The 24,082-nt window shown below is 40.5% G+C and overlaps 1 protein-coding gene across 8 annotated transcripts in view; it reads right to left on the bottom strand.

Moving 5' to 3' along the window:
- Beta-spec (spectrin beta chain) overlaps window positions 1–24,082 on the bottom strand; it is a 67,069-nt gene that overhangs the window by 12,241 nt on the left and 30,746 nt on the right. For 2 of the 8 annotated variants that reach the window (XM_076800094.1, XM_076800097.1), the window contains exons 2-10: window positions 19,149–19,337; window positions 13,788–18,673; window positions 10,669–11,689; window positions 10,421–10,512; window positions 10,227–10,331; window positions 8,885–9,027; window positions 8,360–8,418; window positions 7,658–7,714; window positions 4,703–4,804 (exon numbers count right to left, since the gene is read on the bottom strand). In XM_076800094.1, the coding sequence (XP_076656209.1) occupies window positions 4,703–4,804; window positions 7,658–7,714; window positions 8,360–8,418; window positions 8,885–9,027; window positions 10,227–10,331; window positions 10,421–10,512; window positions 10,669–11,689; window positions 13,788–18,673; window positions 19,149–19,284 (6,601 nt within the window). In that variant the 5' untranslated portion in view covers window positions 19,285–19,337. The remainder of the gene's footprint in view (window positions 1–4,702; window positions 4,805–7,657; window positions 7,715–8,359; window positions 8,419–8,884; window positions 9,028–10,226; window positions 10,332–10,420; window positions 10,513–10,668; window positions 11,690–13,787; window positions 18,674–19,148; window positions 19,338–24,082) is intronic. The other 6 variants (XM_076800096.1, XM_076800100.1, XM_076800095.1 and 3 more) reach the window with 3 other exon arrangements.

The raw sequence follows: 24,082 nt of genomic DNA, 5'->3' as shown, positions 1-24,082 counted from the left end.
ACTACAAGACTCGACAAGAATCTCCGTGGAATATTATGGAATATACAACTTTCAGTATACATTTGTAAAATCTGTGCACTAAGTTTTATCGTTCACTTCATACATTCGAAACATTAATTAATATAAATCCATCGTACACGCACAAAAAAATTCAATTTCCGTAAAATTGTAAGCTGTCTTTTTTTTCACAACGTAGTTCACTGCACGAAAACTGCGAGACGACTGTATGGGACATTTGTACTCCCACCATTTAGCAAGTATAGGTAGTAAGACCTTTTTACCTTCGGCTTCTTATACAGTCATTACCTGAGAATCCAATACGGCAAGAGCCATACCCCTAACGTGAAATTCATTTCTTGCATTTTGGTCACGTTTTGGCGCTTTTGGCCCACTGTGTGACGGTTCGAAAACTTTCGAAACTTTCATAGGCTTGCTACTTGACCAAGGTTTAATCTTATCGGGGTTAAACAGCTCCGGACATAACTGTTTAAAACTACCGAAACACAGAGTATCGCCGATCTGGTGGTACAAGTCCCTGTACCGTGAATTCCCGATATAAGTCACTGCAAGTCTCGCGTTTAAAGGTCACTGGAACTACCCACACCACTACGGGGTATACTCCGCGAGGGGCCAAAGTTCGAGAGTCGTCGCCGCCAAGGAGTGTAACATCACACGGTCGGGTATATCGGTGTGAGATCAGAAGACCACTACTAATCCAATTACAAAACATCTTTATTTTTCATTATTCTTTTATGAGACTTTCACCGAGATTTTCTAGGCATTTTTCTGATTAAAATGAAACCAAATGTAATATAATCCCGATGACATTGACTTGTGTAACGAACGATGAAGGTTACTTCCCATTACAATTTTACAGGGTGTCCCAAAAAAAGTATACACTGTATAACGGGTCATAACTTTCTGATTTTTCTTTCTTTTCAGGGTGTAATTAATCGGAAATAATGAGTGGACTAAGAGTCAAACTGTGTATACATTTTTTGGGAATTAGTGTAAATATTTTTAAAATAATTTAAAATAAAAATAATTTGAAAATAAAAATTAGTGTGGATATAGTATGGATATATATCACTTTAATCAGAAATATCCTACGAATATATTGGTGGAAGCCTCCAAAAGAAATAAGGAAAAATAAAGAAGTTTTGCTATTGCATTAGTATTATGTTTACAATCCTCGGCGACCAAAGCCACTCGAACTTTGGGGCCCTTCACGGGGTATACCCTACGGCAGAGGGGATAGTTCTAGGACTTTTATCGGCTAGATATTTGGGACATATATCGAGAAAAGACTGTATTTCTTCTCAGCGATAACAGGATAGCATAGGATTTGCATTCACATTTCGTACGGCTTCTAGGAATATACACTTTAACAAAGAAGAACGGTAAACATTTTTTCAAAAGGGCATTTTTATAGTTTCAATAATTGCAAAAAAAAGAAACAAATTCAAAACCCGTCATTTTGACGAGCTCGGTCGTGTTAAATCGTTCTGCGTACAAAGATCCCGATTAAACCAGCTACCGATCGCTGATCAATGATCGGTATACGAATATTTTCTACATCCACTGTATACATTTTCTCGGAGTTTCAATTTTGTTTCAAAAGACATATGCTTGGCAACGTTCGCGTTCCTCGAAGGACGTAGATTTCGAATAACTTGGACGAACTATGACTGCTCTGGGCGTGTACGGAAGCGAGAATGGTTCCGTTGAAAATTGTTGCGACGAAAAGCCGTCGAAAATGAAGGAACCTGAGTTTTATTTGGTACCTGTGATGCTAAATCCTGCTCCGTTCTGGTCAGCTACCGCGGTGGTCGATATGAAGTTGACAGATTTGTCGCTGAACGATTACAAGGGGAAATACTTGATCATGCTTTTCTACCAGTACGACTTCACGTTCTTTTGCCCAACGGAAATAATACAGTTCAACGATCGTGTCGGGGAGTTTCAGAAATCAGGTACACGCCGATCGATATCCGTGTCCTTAAAACAGTCTGCGGATTTTATGCGGCAGAAACGAGTACAGTGAATTCTCGATTAATGTCAGCAACACGAGGTCTTCGTGTCGTTTATCGTCCAGGAGACACTATTCTTCGATCCGCGCCGAATGTAAAAAAAGAGCATTGTAAACATATTCGTGTTATACTCTACGTGTCAAAGTCATATCGACAAATACCGTCTAGGAGATCCTAGTATTCAGCGAAGCTCGAGTGACCTCGATCGCCGAGCAGTGTAAACATAACACGGGTTGGATATATCGGTGTGAACCACTACTAATCCAATAACAAAACTTCTTTATTTTTCATTATTTTTTTATGGGACTTTTATCAACATATTCGTGGCATTTTTCTAATGAAAATGACACCAGATATGATATCATTCCGATGACATTAGAATCATATTTACACTAATTTTTCGTTAATATAATTGTAACTTTCATCGTTCATTACACAAGTAAATATCATTAGGATTATACCGTATCTGGTATCGTTTTTATTTAAAAAATGCCATGGATTTGTTGGTGGAAGTCCTTTAAAAAAATAGTGCGAAATAAAGAAGTTTTGTTATTGAATTAGTAGCAGTCTCCTCACAGGGTATATCCCGCGGTAGTGGGGATAATTCCGCGACATTTATCAGCCATGCCTCTGCGACATACCGGGTGGAAATTATAAAGCGTTACTGACGAATATCTCCAAAAATATTGATTATACGCAAAAATGTTTCAGATGAAAATTGTTCAGTGCCGATGGGGACATCATGTGGTGGGACTTTTATTTTTCCCGGTGGACACTCCAAGGTGAGGCGAAGGTCAACTTTCTTTATTTAAATGGAATGATATGTTTTTTTATCCACCATGAAATAGTGCGTCGTAAGATGAGTTCAATGACCTATGACTCAAGGTCATTCAAGGTCAAACTTTCAGAGAAATGCAGAAAAGTTGTGATGATCGTTTTATTTGTACTTTAGTTGCGAATTCTTAATAATCCTTAAGAAGTCATTGTTTACATGATTCTCTAACTTTGCTCAATATTTCAACATTTATCTTTGCGTATTATCAAGCTTCGCGTATTCTAACTTTCATGTTTTCACGTGTCGTAGGCTTAATGGTCATTTCGCAGTTTTTAATGTCACCCAATAGAAAGTAGTCGAGTGGTGTTAAATTCGGCGAACGGGGCGGCCAGGCTACAAGACCTCCTTGACCGATCGACCTTTCTGCAAAGATTTCATTCATTGCTGTTCGAGAGCACAGTGCATAGTGTGGAGGCGCATCGTCATGTTGCATCCTTTTATTTAAAGGTACTTCTTCACATAATTGAGGTAGTACATTGTGTAAGAAGCTAATATAAACTTGTCCAGTTAAATGACCTTCGAAAAAGTGAGGACCTTTAGAGTCCATGGATTTTGAAACGCCGTTGTTCTCATCCAATGTGGATTTTGAGTTGCCCAGTAGTGCATGTTATGTCTGTTTACATTGTCAGTATTTGTAAATGTTGCTTCATCGTTTATCATCCAGACCTTGGCGACATATGCAGAGAAATCACTATATTTCAGTACCATGGTTCAGCGAAGGATACCTTTGCACAAATAGTAATGAAAGTAAACTGACTATCTTGCAGAAGAGCACAGTAATTAGATAAATACGTTTGTTTTCATTTCATTGATAATGACTTCGATGTTGTCCCGAGTAATACTGATATTGAACACGTGTTATTGTTTTGGTGTGAAAGTTACACCTTCTCTTCAATTCCCTGCAAGCTTGACCTCGAATGACCTTGAGTCATAGGTCACTGAAGTCATCTTATTTAAAACGCACTATTTGATGGTGGATAAAGAAACATATCATTCCATTTAGATAAAGAAAGTTCACCTTCGTCTCACCTTGGAAACTGAGAAACATAAAAATACCACCTCGTGATGTCCCCATGGGTACTGAACAATTTTCATCTGCAACATTTTTGCGTGTAATCAATATTTTTGGTATATAGAGAATTCACTGTACATAATAAGATCACACAGTGTCTCGCAATCGGAGCAGACAATTTTCATTTTGCATAGAAATCAGAAAAATTTGCAGAAAATGAAATGCATCTAAATTCTATGGTTTTTCTTTTGCAAAAAGGTTGCGAGGTGATAGCAATTTCCACGGACTCCCAGTATTGCCATCTCGCGTGGGTGCTAACACCGCGAAAACAGGGTGGTTTGGGTGAAACGAGGATCGCCATGGTTTCCGACAAGAACCACGAGATATCGAAGGCGTACGGTGTTCTCGATGGAAAGGAAGGCATCCCCACGAAGGCTTTGTTCGTGATCGACAAGAACCAATTGATCAGACACGTCTCGATCAGCGAGCCATGCTTGGCGAGGTCCGTCGACGAGACCCTGAGGATCGTCGAGGGTTGCATTTTCGCGGATCAGTATGGAAACGCTTGTCCGAGCGGCCCGAGGGAACAAACAAATACTTTTTCAGAGGGGGACTCTCGTTTGTTTAGCACCACATAATCACAGACTTTGCTTTTCATCCACCGAAATCTGCTTCGGCTGAAAATTCTACTAATCTTTTGCGAACAGTTTTGCCTGTTGTCATTATGACTGTTTCTACGAGAGAAATTTTGAAATTTTGCGACGCTTTTTTTCTCGGCTCGAAGATGAGTAATAAAGAGAACTGTGATCCATAAAGTGGACTTACTTGTTGGAACCGATACACCTTGCGGAGGTTTCGTAGGCGAGGGTGTGGCAGGTGGTGATGTTCCTCTTCTCATGGATAGACGTGCGGGTTTCTGAGCATGCACTATACCACACACCAATTTTACACATGCTGTATATTTCACGAATTCAATACCGAGGAGAGATAGATAATTCTACTTCGAAATAATGGGGGGCGGAGGGGGGGATGGTTCAAACAAGCTTACGATTACAGTGAATTCTCGATATATGTCGGCAACACGGGTCTTGATGTCGTTTATCGTCCAGGAGTCACTCTAGAAAAGGACAACGATGCTCGCCGCCGAGGAATGTATACATAACACGGGTCGGGTATGTCGGTACGAGACCAGGAGACCACTATTAATTCATTGACAAAACTTCTTTATCTTTCCACGTTTTTATTAACTCGCTTTCTTGTCTGTTCGGTACAAATTTTGCAATTGATTTTAAATTGATTTTAAATTAACTTCCCGATGAGCTAGGGACTTCAAACTTTAAACATAGCTCAGAACTGTATGACAACACACAAGACTAAGAAGCAGAAAATAATTATTTCAAAAAAAAAAATGTTTAATATATCACGTTTTTAAGGCGGACTAAAAAGTATAAAATAATTTTTCCTAGCCCCATACAAATAGTCCTGAAAATTTGTGATTGTAAATTTGTAATAGCTATGAAAATACTTGTAATATTTAAAACGAAAAAAGGTGGGGCGCGTGCAGTAGATAATTGATGCATGAATAGTTCACCTAAGTCACTAACAATTTTATTGCACTGCAATCGATATGAACTGTTGTGTGAGTTTTCTCTGCACTCCTTACTATCATCTTGCGCCCCATGTTTTTCGTTTTAAATCTTACAAGTACAGTGTTTTCTCGATATATGTCAACAACGCGGGTCTTGCCAGCGACATATATCCTCCAGGAGATAATATTCTTTGATCCACACTGGACGTCGTACCCTCTCGAGCTTCGAGGCCCCTACAGGGGATACACCGCGGTAGTGGGGATAGTTCTGCGACTTTTATCAGCCAGGTATTTGCGACAAATATCGAGAAAACACTGTATTTTCATAGCTATTAAAAATTCACAATCACAAACTCTCTGGACTATCTGTATGGGGCTAGGAAAGATTATTTTACACTTTTTAGTGCGTCTTAAAAACGTGGTATATTAAACATTTGTTTTTATTCAAATATTTCACTATTGTTTTATGGAACTTTCACCAACATATTTGTGGCATTTTTCTAATGAAAATGACACCAAATATGATATAATTCCGATGACATTCGAATCGTATTTACACTAATTTTTCCTTAATATAATTGTGATAGGAACTAACTTTCATCGTTCATTACATGTGTAAACATCATCGGAATGATATCATATTTGGTATCATTTTCATTAGAAAAATGCCACGAATATGTTGGCGAAAGTCTCGTAAAAAAATAATTAAAAATAAAGAAATTTTGTTATTGCTCTCACACCGGTATACCCTACCCGTATTATGTTAAACTCCTCGGCGACGGTAGTGGGGATAATTCCGCGACATTTATCTGTCATTCTTCGGCGACATATATAGAAATTTCACTGTATTTATATAATGAAGAAAAAAATGACAAAAAGAAAGAAACTATGCGTATCATACTAACAAGGGATATTTTATCGGCAAACTCGAAATTGTCGATAGAGAATGTTTCGCGTATTAGAACAGAAACGAATGCGATAGTTGCACACAGATAAAGAAGATCGATGGCACAGTGAAGCATTAATTGATGCACAAACAAGCTTAATTAGATGTTTGCGACACTTATACATCGGTACTCCTGTCGCTTACCTTTAAATTGATTTGATCGCGGAAAATGATCGCGATCTATACATAGTAACGCCTATCGTTCCTTTATTGAACGCATCAGAGGAATCAAGTTCAATTTTCTTTCTCTTCGAATCGAACAGTATCGGTTTTCATAAATAATTGCGTTGCATCGCAGGTCGAGCAACTCCGTCACCTGCTAAGAGTTAATACAAGCCAGTGAACAATAACGCATTGTAATTAATAGCGATAGCTGTGGCTGGCCTATGCGTATGCTGAAAGAGGGAAAGATATTTCTCTGGTGGTCGAGCAAAAGGGCGATGGTCGATTCGGAATTATATGAAATCAAATTTTGACCGCGAGATCCTCTTTTGCTCGGCCACCAGAGATTCATTCTGCCTGGAATCTTTTTTATTTACAAAATAGAAACAGTTGTCCTGTAAAGTGATGATATTACTCTTGGTGTTCGTTCGATTTTACAGTGAACTGAATTTTCGTAAATTCCCAGGTTACTGTTAACAATACGGCGCGTTAAGTGCACAGCATGTTCCGAGCTTTCAAAGTGATAAGAGAGATAAATGATTGATGCGAAGAAATGATTCAGCAGTATGATCCGCCACCAGCTTAAAGGATCAACATAGCATAATCTATACATATAGAAAATTCAGCACAACTCCGACCATCAAATACCAGTGTATCTCGGATTCGGAACGAACAAATTGTAGCAACTCGGAACGAACCTGCGGCAAACACATTGTCTTGTGGGTCACTGTAATGTTTCCCAAGGCACTGGTATTTAACAGAGTACCATCGTTAATGCGAACAACATGATTAGTTATATCCTGAAAAATATTCGTCATCCCTTTGGCACTCGATCATCGTGAACACATCGGATAGAAAGGAAAGAAATGTGAGTGTGTTATCGAAACGAAATGCGATGAAACGAAAAATGTGTCGAATGGTCTGACCGTGTAGCAAAGAGTTAATTTAGGTGTGTGTAATAATTCATGGAATATCGTGAACAACAGACGAAAATGATTCTCTTTCGAAGGAACAATAATTAAAGGATAAAATGAAAGACCTGCGAGCGCGTTAGGGGCAAGATTTATATCGTCAGGACACTCACCTTCCTTGGGCTTGTCTTGAGGCTGTGGTGTACGTGTAGAAGCCTTGCGATGTGCCACTGTGGTTTGTGCATTCCGTGCCGCATTTTAGGGTGCATTTTTTTGTTTGTTTGGAGGGATTCGAAAAACGGATTGCAGTCGGGACGGATACAATGTCGAAAACAGGGTCGGGGACAGAAAGGCAAAAATAAACGTGCTGTTAGCTTTTTCATGCTTATCCAAACAAACCAGTTTGTAAAACCAGTCGCCTAAGAGTTAAGTGTACAAGATACGTGGAAAGCAAAAACGTACGATACACATTGTATTAGTAGTACAAGAACAAAAAAAAAAAAAAAGTAAAAAAAAAGTAAAAAAAGTATATATATATATATAAATATATTATATATATTATATTATATATTTATATATATGTGTGTATATAAATAAATTACTCATTCTTCATAGTTGAATCGAGTATTCGATTGATCGTTACCAGACTGCTCGAGAGAACTAGATTGTTCGATTTAACAGAGACGAGATCTTATTTGAATAAGTAACAATAATATGAGAAAATTTTGCACGCGATTCTCGTAATTCGAATATCGTTTATCGTCTATAGAAAGATTTTGCTGAACTCTACCGAAAAGAATCAAAAAACTATCAACGAAAGAGTCTATTTTCCTTCCTCGGACCCGATGCAATATTAAGTAGCATAGTCATCTTACCGTGCGATTCATCCTCACCAGCTGTACGTTCTCCACTGGTTACACCTTCAGCTTCGGCTCTGTGTGTAAACAAAAAATCCAATTTATCGTTTTGGCTTGGACAATTCTCAACTAACTCCATATTCATTCTAACTGTCCAATGCTTTAAATCTCTCTTATGTACTGGACAGATTTCTTCTATTCAGTGATTTCTCTATATATGTCGCCGTGGCCTGGATGATAAACGACGCGGAATTATCCCCACTACCGCGGGGCGAGCCCTGTGAGGGGCCTCGAACGCCGAGGAGTGTAAAAAAAACACGGACCGGTTATGTCTCCTGCACTATACACGACGCTGGCAAGACCCATGTTGCTGACATGTATCGAGAATTCACTGTATACTGTTTTACAAGCGACAGTCACAATTGTGTTCTAGGATTGGTATATTGCAGAAAATATTTGTAAATCTCGCTGTTGGACGCGTGAAACGCATTGTTCGTTGTTGCGCAAGGGTTAAAAATTCGAAATACCGGAATGAAATGGTACCTTTCACTGGGCGGTTCATCTGGACTAGTTACTGGCGTTGCTTTAGCTAACCGAGCTGCCTCGGCTGCCGCAGCTTCCTCTTTCTTGCGTCTCTCCTCCTCCTCCCGTTCTTGTTCTCTCCTCTTCAATTCTTTCAACTCAAACTGTAACGCGTTATCATCAAATTATTTTCAATCCCACGACTCATCTAACATGTAAAGGCATGTGTATAGTGTTCCTGATTTCTCAACATTTTCATTTCTCGAGAAATGAGAAATAAGACTGTATTTCTCGAGAATTCTCGAGAATTTTTAATAAAATAATAAAATATTGGGAAACTTTTGCCAAACTTTTATAAAGTGAAACATTACGCTTTTGTTTTGAAATGACTTCTTAAGAAGCATAATGCGTCTAATGTGGAACCAGACAATCTACTTCTTTCTTTTGTAACAAAATCTGTAGCCGTAGAAAAATTTCTTTCATTTTGTGTGGATGATAGTTTTATCGTATACAAAACATCCAAAAGTAGCTGAAGATTGGGTGTCCTTTTTCCAGTGGACTCAAAAATTTGGAATTCCTTTGTTAGAGTCCGGAATTTATTTTCTTCTGCCGCTAAACTCTTGACACTAAATTCTTGAAGTCTATTTGCAATTTCTAATTCTAATTGTTTTTCCAGTGATAGTTCCTCATTCTGAGAATCTGAAAGTTTTTCACTATTTTCATTAGAATCATTGTTATATTTTCCAAAACGTCTGCTTAGAATTTGTTTTGCCATTTTATACATATCTGCCTTGAATGTTAAATAAAAAAAATGTATCTTCTGAATCTTTTTGTACAGATTCTCGATTATGCAGATATTTCATAAGGGATATACAACAATCTTGTCTCTTCTTTTAGATATTTCTTCTTTAATAACAACAAGAAACTCATTACTCAATTTAGTATTCAGTTTTTCTAGTTTTAAATAAGAATTTAAGAGCACCTTCAGAAGTTAATAACGTCGTATCTTGTCTACTAAGATTTTCTATTGTAATTCTTATAGGCTCTAATATTGCCAATAAAATTTATTATAAATTTTCACATTGCAAACATGCATACGTCGGCATTGATATGCTGCCTGTAGATATGCTTATACGTACGCGATTGATTAGTAATATGCAATTTGAGTTAACTGAAAATTCATGTCTGAAAATATGTTATAAAATAAATGAGATGCATAAGAATTTTCCTAGATTTAAATTTCTCGAGAAATACTGGTATTTCTCGAGAAATGAGAAATAATCAATTATAAAATTTCTCGAGAAACTCTCGAGAAGGAACACTACATGTGTAGGCTTGTAACAGTTGCGGAGAAATTACTAACCGTAGTGAGTCGATGCAAGGCACTAAACCTTTCCTCCTGCGCAGCTGCCGATTTTTCAAAGGCCTCGTGTTTCTTAATCAAGTTCTCGACCTCGTCGATTGTATGCTGTGGCATATTATACGTTTCAACATAATATTCACATACGATTACGATTATACGGATTTTCATCGACCGAAGTGTATACAAACGCTTACTCCGAGTTCCTGGCTCATCAGATACGGTTCCTGGGCGATCAGCCATGCCTCGGCGACCGCTGCATCTCTAGCAAACTGATAGACTTCCAGAACTGCAATTTACAAAAGGGTCAAGTTAGTTCTCCTGTAAAAGAAAGCCTAACGATTCTATGATAATAATTGTACCCCTGGCAACAAAATTCCGATCGAAATGATAAATGCAATAAAGAATATTTTCACCAGGGTGTAGTATCGCGTTAAACACCTACTGAGTTGCAAGTTCTCCCAACGTTCCTCCCATCTGTGCAACAACGCGTTCCTATGATCGGTGAGAGCGGCTAGCTTCTCTTTAATCTGAGTACTGGCATAATGGTTTCTAGCTAACAAATCCTTTCCAAGGTTAATACACGCCAGCAAATTGTCTTCCCTAGCATCGATTTCAGCCTTCAGGCTCTGATGATTGTTCATCAGCAATTCGACTCCGGCTACGTCTCGAGGTTTCTCGGAGGTGTTCATCTGACGCACAACGTCGTCCATCCATATCATCAAGGTTCTGACCATGTTGAAGAAGCGGAAGAGGTCGCCGGTGTCCTCCAGTTTCGCTCTTCTCTCTTCGCACAATGATTGCAGGTTGTTCCATGAGGCTACCACTTCTCCTTCGCGATTCGTTATCTCTACGGCTTTGTCGCCGGCATAGCTTGCTTGCAGCTTGGCGGATTCTTCTTGGATTTGAGTCACCTGACTCTGCAGAGTGGATAGATCTTGCATGAAGTTCGCGTGTTTTCGTTGAAGAGCGGACACGGAGCCAGCGTCGCGGCCAAGCTCGTCGGACATCGCGTTCTGTTTCTCCAAGATTCTTCCAAGCACGTCCTTGCAATCGTGGAAGAACTTGTGCAGCTCTCTGCTGGCTTGCAACATTTGCGTGCGCGTCTCGATCAGCTCGAGCAAGTCCTGCCAGACTTCGTTCAATCCGTCCTTCCATTCGGCGATGGTCGCTGCGTCCGAGTGTCCGGCGGCGATCAACGAATCCGCGATTCCGTTCACTGCTGCCACACGGTCAGATCCTGTCGCTTCGGTGTCTCTAGCGAACTCCTTGAATCGTTCCCACAGAAGGGTCACGTGGTCGTAATCCTGGCCGAGTTCGTGGCTTCCCGCGACCAATTCTCTCTCAGCGATCCATTGCTCAAGATCATCCACTTCTCTGTTCAGCATGAACAATTGAAGGGCCTCGTCCAGTTTGGCTCTTCGCTCGCCGGCCAGATCCTTCAGTCCAGCGTACAGTTTGTCAACCTGTTACGGAAAATATATATTCGGTTAGTTGAGTTCAGAAAGTTTTGACATTTTAGAGAAAATCAACAGCTACGTATACAGAGCATCCCGGGTCTTTTTCCGACAAAACTACGAGGACATGTTCTACAAGTAGAAATAAGAAAAGAATATTATTTGAAGTTCAGTTAGAAACGCTTTATCACAAAGTCATAAACAAATGAAATTGAATCTGGTAACGGCGGAGTTTACTTCGCAGAGTACGAAAAGTCGAACGTGTTTATCTTGTTCGTCGATAGTTATCAGGTTTACTATCTCGGAGTGATTCAACATCAGTGTCACTTTTACCACAACACCTGTTAGATCAAGAAATCGTGTTAAAAATGCCGAGTGCTTTCAAACGAGGAATTATGTTCATCTAATAATTCGCCGTTACCAAAGTCAATTTCATTTGTTTATAAATTTGTAAGCGGAGCGTTCCTAACCGATCTTCAAATAATATATTTTTTTTCTTATTTCTATTTGTAGAAAATGTTCCCGTAGTTTTGCCGGAAAACCCGGAACACCCTATATGTTTACAACATGTACAGGGTGTCAAAAAATTATATGTCACGGCCACCATAGCGTGATTCTATACCTACGATTTGGTGGAAATTGACATAAAAAACTCCCCGCAAAATTGACCTTGACCTTGAAAATCAAGGTCAAAAACAATTTTTTGTTTAATCGTGTTCTACTGGTCATAAGGATCAACTTTGTGAAAGAAACCATGGGTCGCATCTCAACCGTTCTCTTAACAAATGATGTTGCATTTATTATAATTTTTGTAGCTTCTTTCTTTCATTCTGTAGTTAGGGAAATAGGAGTATCATGATTATGATAATTTCATACCCAACGAGATAGCTTACTGATGGTACCCGCTGTATGATAGTACGCTATTTACTTATACAGGTTGATCCACGCAATTGTTTTAAGTCATAACTCCGTTATTATTGCATTTACGAAAAAATGATAAAGGAGAAAGATAAATGGTTCGAAGAGCACTACATCTGTAGGCCTTTAAATTTTTTTTTAGATGCAGCAGTACATGTGCAATTAACAATTGCATCATTTCTTTAAATAGAAATGAATATTTTTTTGCACATATCGATTCTTCCGTTCATTCTACGTAAAAAATGATTAGGGTACCATGGCAAAAAAATTATTAGATCTCGAGATATTTTCAAAAAATGTCTTTATTAAAGGAGATACTCAAACACTTCAGGACTATGTTGTAAACGTAAACGCCCTTTCGACATTGTTATCATAACAGAAACCGATTTGTACGAGTAAGCATTTCATCATTCAGTAGCAATTCACGTATCGTAACTCGAGTACGAAAACTAAGATTTTGAAAAAGTGTAGCTGTATTTCACTAAATACAAGAAAATGTATTTTACTAACACGTAAAACGTGTCGTAACGTTTCTTACGTTATCAGAAATGTTTAGAATGTAATGGAGAAGCGTTTGAGCATCTTCTTCAAATAAAGACATTTTTTGAAAATATCTCGAGATCTAATAATTTTTTTGCCATGGTACCCTAATCATTTTTTACGTAGAATGAACGGAAGAATCGATCTGTGCAAAAAAAAATATGCATTTCTATTTAAAGAATTGATGCAATTGTTAATTGCACATGCACTGCTGCATCTAAAAAAAATTTAAAGGCCTACAGATGTAGTGCTCTTCGAACCATTTATCTTTCTCTTTTATCATTTTTTCGTAAATGCAATAATAACGGAGCTATGACTTAAAACAATTGCGTGGATCACCCTGTATATTGGCGCTGGATGTAAAAAATTTACAAATAAAGAAGCTGCAAAAATTACAAGAAATGCAACATCATTTTTTAAGAGAACTGTTGAGATGCGACCCATGGTTTCTTTCACAAAGTTGATCCTTATGACCAGTAGAACACGATTAAAAAAGGAATCTTTGTTGTTTTTTTACCTTGATTTTCAAGGTCACGGTCAATTTTGCGGGGAGTTTTTTATATCAATTTCCACCAAATCGTAGGTGCAGAATCACGCTATGGTTGTCGTGACACATAATTTTTATACACCCGTACAACCGTATATTTACCTGCGATTGCTTGACAGCAATCTGATCAGCCAGCGGATGTTGGTCGTTGATCAGCTGCCTGGCGGTCTCTCCAAGCTGGCGTATAGTATCCGCATAGTCCTCGACGGCGTGCTCCAAGGACTCGTGCTTCTTCATCAAATTCTGAGCGGAGATCTCGTCCTTGCCGCGATCTTCAACCATCATGTACAACTCTTGCTCGCTCATCCACGACTCGGCTTCGGTCGCGTCGAAGAAGTACTGCTGCGCCTTCTCGTTCTGAAGCAAATGCTTGTTCCTGTCGTCCACCGCGTCCTTCAGCTCCTTCCACTTCTCGGTCAGCTCGGATATCAGCCTCTGGAACTCGGAGCTGTCCTCGTGTCCCTCGTCGATCAGTTTCTGCCCGTTGTTGCAGACCAGATTGATCCTGGGCTCGTGGTTCTCGATCTCGGTACGCAACGACTGGTTCTTCTTCTTGAGCATGTGCACGTTGAACAAGGAGTTCCCGTACTCGCTGCTGGTAGCTTGCGGCATCTTCTCGGCGATCCAGAGCTTCTCGTCCTCGACGTCGCGTCTGAACTGGAACGCCTCCTTCTTCTTCTCCAAGTGACGCTGACGATCGATCAGAGGGGCCTTCAGCTGGGCGAACCTCTGCGCCACCTTCTCCTTCTTGCACTTGATCTCCTCCATCTTATCGTCGGGAACGGTGCGCTGCAGGTGTTCGGCTTGCTTGTCCAATTCGGTGACCTGTTTGGCCTTGACGGCCATCTGCGTCTCGATCATCTGCTGTTTCTGCATCAGAATGTTGACCGACGCGAGGTCCGAGCCTGTATCGGTGCTCTCGATTTGTTTCTCCAGCTCGTTCATCCAGGAGTCGATATCGTCGCAGGTCTGGTGTATAAGGACCTCTCTGTTGGCGTCGAACAGGCGTTCGCCTTTGTCGTGAGTGGTCGTTTCGAGTTCCTCGAATTGGTCGGCCAGTTCGGCCACCTTCGGCTTGATGATCTCGGCGAGATCGGGTTTCTGTTGAATCAGTTCCTCGGCAGCTTGCTGCAATTGTTGCAGCCGGTCTTTGTTGCTGGCTATCTCAGCCTCGAACGCCTGGTGCCTGGTCCATTTGCTGTGAACCGTTTTAGCGCTTCTGTAGGTCTCGTCCTGCGCGGTGATGTGTTTCTCCTGCACCCATTCGCCGAGCTCCTCGCAGTCTTGCAGGAACATCTGCAGCTGCAGCTGATCCTTCAGCTTCTCCATGTACTGATTCGCCTTGTCGCGGTTGATCTGCCGGCGCTCGTTGATGTTCTCCGCTTTCTTCTTGACCTTGTCCGCAGCGAAATGAGCCTGGTCGACCAGCCTGGTGGCGAACTGCACCACCGAATTGATCTTCTCGTCGTTCGCGTCCATCGTGGTCATGAACGCCTCGTGTCGTTTGATCATTTGCTCGGCCTGCTCGAAGTTCACCGGGGTCTCGTCCTTCCCGAGAATGTGCTCCTGCTGGGACAACAACACCTCCGCTTGGCGAGCGTCGCGATCGAACACCTGCAGGTTCAGCGAGTTCGACAACAGGATCTGCCTGTTCACCCACATCTGGTGCAGCTCCTCCCAGCCCATCTTCAACGCGTTCAGACGCTCCCTCAGGAACATGTACTGAGTGTCCCCGTCGCCAGCCTCGCTGGTCAGCCTCTCCCCGTACTCCATCATCTTCTGATAGTCGCCCGTGTAATTGTCGATCTCCTCCTTGATGTTCTGATGCTGTGTCAGAAGCTTCTCGGCGTCGGCCAAAGTGGTCGGTGTGTCTTCGCTGGCCACGTCGGTCTGGGTCTTGGTCAACCAGGCCTGGAAGTGGTCGAGGTCTCTCAAGAATCTGTGCAGATCGCCTGCCTCCTCCAATTTGGCGTCGCGCTCCTTCAGCATCTGCGTCAGTTGCTCCCAGATGGTGTGAATCTGAGCGATCCTATCGCGAATCACCTCTGGATCTTCCAGGTTCTGCTGTTGAATATTCTGAGCCTCCAACTCCAAAGCGTCCAACTTGGCCTGGATAGCTGCCAAATCGCGTTCCATGCCGCTCAGGCGACGCTGAAGCGTCATGACACCGGTCAGATCCATCTCGAGGCTGTCGGTCTGTTGGAGAATTCGTTTCTTGTCCTCTATCCATGACACCGTCTCCCTGCACTCGATGTGGAAGGTCTGCACGCCATGAGCGGAGTTCAGCGCGTCCCGTTTATGGTCCGCCTTCTCCCTCAACTCGGCCCACTTCTGATTCAGCTCGTTCTGCCTGGCGACTATCTGCTCGGAGTTCGGATGCTCCACGTGCAACAACTGCCTAGCCAATTGATTCACCACGGCTACCCGGGAAGCGTTCGCGTACATCTCTTTCTCGAAGCCGTTGTACCTGTGCTTCATGATCTCCACGTCCTCGATATCCTTGGCCGGCACCATGGTCTCCAGCATCCTGTTCTTCTCGCCTATCCACTGCTCGACTCCGTCCGACTCGCTGAACAACTTGTACAAAGACAGAGCGTCCAGCAGTCTCTGTTTACGCAGCTTGGCCAGTTCCATGAGCTCCTTGTACCTGGAATCGATGGATGCCAGCCTCTCCAATACTTCCGGCGACTTGGCATCTTGCTCCCCAAGACCGGATGCCTGCTGATGAAGCTGGTCGATCGTGGTGCCATAGTTCTTCAGCTCGTCGGTGACGTCCTTGTGTTTCTTCAACAACGACTGAACGTTTGCCTCGTCTCTTCCGACGTCCTCCGACGACACCAATCTCAGAGTGTCCAACATCCAAATGTCTATGTCGTCGGCATCGGCGAACAGCTGATGGTAGTCGACGGCCTCTTCCAATCGCTTTCTTCTGAAGGCAGCCAGGTCGAGAAGATGATTCCACATTCCTAAGATCTCTTGGAGCCTCTCCGTGATACGATCGGAGCCGAAGTGTTGCTGGCGGACCAGTTCGTCGCCGACCGCGGCTACCGACATCAATTGAGGTTCGTGGGATTGAATTTCGTTCTCCAACGCTTTGTGCTTCGACAGCAGCAAGTTTATGGTGGTCAAATCGTGACCGATGTCCCCGGTCGACACTATCTGTTCTTTCTCCTTGATCCAGTTCTCCTCGTCGGCCATGTCCCAATAGAACTGCCAGAGTTTGCGAGACTCCTCGAGCCTGGCTCTGCGTTCCACCGCTAGACGAACCAATTCGGCGTAAGCATCCTCGAGCTGTTGCACGCGTTCGACGATGATCGTAGGATCGCAGGGTCTGTATCCCTCTCCGTGCTCGAGGAACCTCTGACTCTGTTGCACGACGGCCTTCACCCTCTCGCCGAGGACGTTGATGTCTGCCTCGACCAGAGAATGCTTCTGCAGAAGGTCCTCCACGCCCATCAAATGTTTTCCATAGTCGTCGGTCAACAACCGCATCTTGATCTCCTCCATGCTGTCCAGGATGTACAGCATCTCCTGGAAGTTCTGTTGCAGCTGAAGAGACAGCTCCAACCTCATCCTTCTGGCGCGCAACAATTCCAGCAGGTAGGTCCATAGTCTGAGAACGTTGTCCTTGCGAGCGTTGATTCGCTCGATGTCGTGGTAGTTCTCGGCCTCCAATTCTTGGGACACTGCCATCACGGCCTGGACTCTCTCCTCGTAAGCGAATATGTCCGTTTCGATGGCCTCGTGTTTCTTGGCTGCGGCTTCCACCGCGGCCAAGTCGAAACCGAAATTATCCTGGGAGACCAGACGCTGGTTCTCGGACAACCAGGTTTCCCTCATGCTAGCCTTACGATTGAACCTCGCTGCCAATTGTTCGAGTTTCTCCTGGCGAATCAGCTCCTCGCGCAGAGCCAGCTCCCTTTCGTGCTCGGCCTTCTCCAGTCGCTCCCAAGCCTTGTTGATGTCTGATATCATCTTGCCCTCCCTGGGCGTGTAGGGTTTTTGATTGTTAGCCCTCATCTTTGACTGCAGCGTGAACAGCAGCACTTCCAAGTTGCCCTTCTCTACAAACTTGGGCGGTTTCTCTACGGTACGGTAGTTGGAGAACTGAGAGAGCTGGGATTGCACGCCCACCAACGAGTTGGCGAACCTACGGTCACCGAGGGCCTCTATGGTGCCCTCTATCCACCGCAACAAGTCGCTCGTCAGGCTCTCGTACTCGTGGATCATGCGATCGTTTTCCATGGCGATGCCGACAACCTTGCCTATCCTCTTGCCCTGAACAGTCTCTTGCTTCATCTTGGAGAAGTAGTGATAGTAAGTGACCACGTAGGTGATGATAGACTTCTCGTCCGGGTGGTCGACGAATATGTCCTCGGCGTCCAGGAGTTTGGTCAGTCCGAGTTTGTCCTCGGCAACGTTGAACGCATTGTTCAAGTTGTAGATAGCGTTCGCCTTGGAAAGCTTGTCGAACTGGATCAGATCCGGTCTGTGCTTATGGATGATGGCGTTAAAGGCCAGACCGTCGCGCCAGGAAGTGGTGAAATTCCTCACGTTGACGTTATGATAGCCGGCCGTTTTCATCTGACACCAGAGCAGCAAAGCGTCTTTCGCTGACTTTGTCTCTTGGTTGTCGGTCTCCTCGATAGTGATGTCCTGAATTTGGAAACGAAGGATGATGGTCCAGATCAGACCCAAGCTCAATCGCGGATTCCCGTCGACTATATCGTGGGATCCCATGTTCTCCAGGTGCACCCTCTGCTCCCGCAAGAATTGCAACGCTTTGTCGACGTTTTCCAAACAGTGTATTCGCATTTTTCCTTTCGTTGGCCGCGGCAAACGTTCTCCGGAAAGGATCTCCAGGAGTTTTATCAGCATCTTCCCGTCCCGAAGATCGACGTACAGATCGCCGATTCGGCACGAGCATCGAACCAAATGGGAATTCACCCATTTCTGGAAAGTCTTCTTTTGTACTAATTCACGTTCACCTGAATTGGAAAAGAGTCAAAGTTAGTAACGTTCTTATGTTTGATCGGATGTTAGTTTTCGCCGCGTTCACCTCTCAAGTTGAAAACAATTTTATCGTAATCGGACCCAGATTCGTCGTAAATTATCAGACTATCCCTATCAACCATATTTTCAAAGAATCTCTAGTTTCTACGCGAGCCTAATTTCGTGCACACAAGCGTCGCATTGCTCTCCGCGCGGCAACTACCAAACAACTGTTCTCAAAATAAAAGAAAAAAGATTACTTTACAGTATCAAGTTATCAACGTGGTGTATGTATCAAAGGATGTGGTAACAGTTGGTGTATACTAATACAATGCCCAGACCGGAAAATCTCCTTCCTAATAGCAAAGGAATTACGCGAACAGTCTTGAAAGAAGTAGGTCTAAAGCTGCTAGTGTAATGTAAATATAATATGTCAAACAGATGACTGATAATGAACGAACGGATACGTACCAGCTAACGCCTTGATTCGTGAACGTTCGAAGAGTCTCGAGCTCGAGTTTCCCCCGTCGTATTCGTACTCATCGACAATCTCTTGTTGTAGCGTGGGGTCCCAACCCCCTCGCACCACCGAGATGTCGGTCGTCATTTTGTCAATCGGACCAACAACTCACTTCTGTCTTACCCTTCGTAAGGGCGCTCCTGTAACAAACAACGATCAGATATTAATCCTAGAAATCAAGAAGAACCTAACCAGGTACCTCCTCCCCTCAAATACGACGGATAGACAACGTAGTTGTACCTGAAATATGGTAACTCGAACTTTCGAGCGACCGATCGAGGCTCGCGACAGCCCTTTTAGGGTTAACACGCAAAGTGTCGCCTACGTATCTTTTTGTTTGCAAATCAGCCGCCAATGAAAAAATTCAACACATCCGGTCGCCGATATAAAGTGTTTTCTCGATATATGTCCAGAACACGGATCTACCCAGAGACATATGAGCCGTTCAGTGCACACATCGATTAACTCCATCAAACAAAAAGTTGAGAAATGCGATGAAGTAATGTATATTGTTTTTTAAAATTCCTGTTATAATATAAATTCAAATATATAATGTAGAATGCATAAATACAGATATACCTTTCATCTAACGGTATATAAAATTAATAAGAAAGAATGGTCAAAAAATAATCGTCAGTAATGTTACAGTTTTTATGTGACTGGTGGAGTTAATCGATTTGGCAAGTGAAAAAAGTAATAAAGTTAAATTCAGTGTTTAAATTTTTAAGTTTTTTATTACAGAAAAAGTTAGTTATTATATATTTTTATTACAGCTTTTCCGTAAAAATGAATGTTGACAGTTCTGTTATAATATATTTTTTGTGATTAATTCATAGCAGCTTTATTTTAGCAGCATTATTCTTTGGGATAATTCAACAATATTATAAATAATGTCTTCTTCATCAGCTGTATGTGAGGATTCGTCATTTCGATTTGTTGTCAAGTTTTTATAGTAATCATGTTTAACAGGAGGAATGAATTTTAGCAGGTCCATCGTGTCTCTCCATTTTTCCCTTGTCACGGTTCTACCTTTAGGATATAATAAAGGCTGATCTATATTTTTCAAACTTTGCGGTCTACCTCCTACAGATTTTCTTATATTAATGGCTTTAAATTCTGTATCTTCATTATAGTCACATTTGAATTGTATGAGATGGGGTTTGGACCTTTCTAACTTTATCCAGCGTATTTTAAGCCAATTTACTGGAAGCCCTGTGACGGTTACTTTTCTGTTAATGATTGATTGTTCTAAAGGTTTTGTTGACAAAAAATCTTGGTGGGTCATTTGGATTAAGCGTTGATGCACGGCCGGAACAGATACAGCGTTACTGAAACGATTTACATAAGAGTATGGAGTCAATCAAAATGGCTTCTGAAATAAATTACTTATTATTCAATGGCCAAAAAAATTTTGCCGTTTAATGGTGCTAATCTTTATTATTCAGCAAAGTTATTATAAATATAAAAAGTTATGACTATATCAAGTGCTTTGACACTTAAATTTAAGATTTTTTAAAAAGTGGAGTTAATCGACGTGTGCACTGAGCGGCTCATATGTCCAGAACGTGGATCTACCTAGGGACATATATCGGCCGGGAGATACAGTGAATTCTCGATATGTGTCAACAACACGGGTCTTGCGTCGTGTATCGTCGAGGAGACATACCCGAGCCGTGTTATGTTTACACTCCACTCGGGACGGCGCACAGTGGGCAATTTGGACAAAATCGAATTAAAAATCAAGGAACTTTCGATAGGAATGAGGTAGAGCGATGAAATCTTTTTTAAATGAAAGCTGCAACTTTGTAGAATATGGGAAAAATAGAGAGATTGTGGTACGTACGTTTTTTAACCTCGAGAAAATTCGTTAAACGCGCACAAATTCAAGAAAATTTTAATTTTTCGAATACCACGCGCGGAAAAAATTTTTTTTTAACATGCTATACATCATTTCCCATAGATTTTTTTACGCTGATTTCAAATCTGGTCTCAAAATTTGTCTACGACCTCAGGATTTTGCAAAAAATAGATTTTTGTGACAAAAACTAATGAAGTCATTTTTTCGTTGAAATGATTGGATAGTAATAATCTCCCTATTTTTCCCATATTCTACAAAGTTTCAGCTTTAATTTAAAAAAGATTTCATCGCTCTACCTCATTCCTATCGAAAGTTCCTTGATTTTAAATCCGATTTGAGATCCGTCAATGAGTGCCTTGAGAAACTTGTGGTGCGTCATTGGCGTTTGATTATTTGTTTCTTTTGGGATGCGGTAAATAATGTAGGAGTTAATGACACGCATTTCCAACCCCCCAAAAAATAACTTACTCCACCATTTCAGCGACTTACGGAGAAAACAATACGTCGAAGCGTCACTTTTCCGATTTTCTCACTCGTTAGATCTATCTATACCGCTTGACGCTTCAAACGAGACTGAGCTCAGCTTTGAAAATCTTTTCCTCCAGTTTTAGATTTGTTTATTTATATTTATAAATCTCACTATACAGTGCGAGTACCGACCTTTCTTCTACAAACTCTCCTTATCGCTCTTTTCAAGTGCGATAAAACCCGCTAACATTTTTTTTATATACCTTAGTAATTATACCATATTTTAATTTGATTTCTCGTGCCATTTCAAGAGAAAACTTCAGGGAAACATGCATGTCTCAAAAAGTTGCGCTGAAATAACTTAATTCCCCGTAATGACTAATAAACTTTAATGTCCCATGAGAGGGGACAGCGGAGTGCAAAGGGTTAACAATAAATGAACCATATGTAAAATTAACAATAATAAACTTAAACAAATTATAATACTAGTGAATAAAATGAATAAACTTAACAAAACGCTATTTGCTATCCGAGTCATTGTCAGTACTTTGATTGCGACCCAAAATCATTGATTCTCGTGATCTTGCACATCTCGATCTATCCTTACATTCTTATTACTTTTTCAATAGTTATAAAACATATATTAAAAACAAATTAAAAATACATAAAAATGATTGATATATAATTATTGCAAAATTGTATTATGCATAAAAAAGATTATTATATGATTATTATTAACAATTTCCATCCTAATACGCATGTTTTGCAAAAGAAATCTATTTCATATCGTGATATACACGAATATTGAACTTTTCCAGTAAATTCCCCACTGTAACTGTGGCGAACAAATGGCAAAATTTTTTACAACCAAATTTATTTACAAATGTATAACTTATTGTTAATTATTCACAGAAAATGAAATTTAACAATATAACTAATACATTTAAAAAGAAAATAACAAATTTTCCACGATAGGTCCTAAAGGAAAGGTATAGACACTTCTTAAAAAGTTTATAAAATTGAGAGTCGCAAAAAGTGGCAGACAACACTATGAAATTCTTAAACTATAACAAGTAATATATCCGAATATTCATAAATCTCAGGACATATTTTGCCGTTTTTGTTTTATGTTAATTTGAAGTTTTATATGCAATTAACAAATAAACCTATCGTTGAAAATTTGTACAAAAAATAAATCTACTTTATTATATGTATAAAGAATGCATATTCCTTGGCAAGAACTTTCCATTACACAGAATTATTATTGCACACTCATTTACAGTTAATATAATATTTTTCGATTTTTGGCACTTTAGAGAGTGCCTCCATGGCCAAATTTTTTAACAAAAACCTAAATTTGGTTACTAATGCATATGTAATGGTAATTAGTCACAAAAAATGAAATTTAACAATAAAATTAATAAATTGAAAAAAAAGAAAACAATTTTTATGCATAAAAATAATTGTTAAATGATTATTAAACGAATAATAATATGAATTTCCTGCTAATATGCAGTTCTGCCGAAGGAAATGTTCATACATCGTCAAATAAACATGTAGTGAATGGCCTTTTTAGCTGGACAAAAAATTAACTTTCAAATAAACAAAAACTAACTGTGCTAATATAATCTAAAATAACCATGTATTAAAACCCTTGAATATTAAAACTTAAAATTCTTTTGTTGTATGTTTACAGAGCGTGTAAACTTCACCTAAAAGACGAACATCTAACCTATAAATGAATGAGCACATTTCCATACGCGCTAGAAATATGTTAAAATGTACTGAGGAGTGTTTAAATTTCCCATATATCATGGATATAACATCTCAAAACATGTATTTTCACTTTAGTAATTCCAAATTATCGATAACATTCCTCTATTTTTGTAAATTAAGTGTCAAAGACGGTACTTATTTTTCCACAGAAACGCCCATCTTACTACTCTTCGTTAATGAATTAGTATATGGTCCACGTCGATCCACGCGATGATTTTTACATATAATAAAGTAGAGATTCTCTACTTTATTTTAATAACAAAATTGCCTTGCGCAACATTGCGCAACTATACTAATTTTTACAATGAAGTTACGTCGTTTTACGTACACGCTCGTGACAATCGTAGCTCGGGCCGGGCGTTTCGAACGCAGCCGATGCCGATTGCCGTTGCCACTTATTGTTAGCGGTTTGTTTAGTCTCATTCATTGTATATTGAAGGAATAAACAATGATAAGATCCCCGAGTTTTCCTCTGAACTTTCTTCGTATGAAAATTCGTTTCTTCAGTCGTAAACCCAAACATTTGTCGTAACACAAATACGTTTAGATCTATTCTATTTACATTTGTTTATAAGTTATCAGTTTTAGTTATTAGTATACAAGTTATTTGTTTTTAGCAACCGAACGTTTCTATTTAAGACTTTGATTTTGATCTCTGTTATTTCTTTTGTTTTATTTATATTTTCATGTTATTATATTTTTATTAAAATAATAAACAATAATATGAAGTAGAATTGTTATTTATAAATTGAAACCTTATACCAAACCAAAGAATAATTCTTT

The sequence above is a fragment of the Halictus rubicundus genome, chromosome 14 (assembly GCF_050948215.1).
Source record: "Halictus rubicundus isolate RS-2024b chromosome 14, iyHalRubi1_principal, whole genome shotgun sequence".
In the NCBI taxonomy this organism is placed as follows: Eukaryota; Metazoa; Arthropoda; class Insecta; order Hymenoptera; family Halictidae; genus Halictus; species Halictus rubicundus.
Note: the sequence above shows the minus strand (reverse complement) of the source record. Positions and strands in the feature narration are given on the sequence as shown.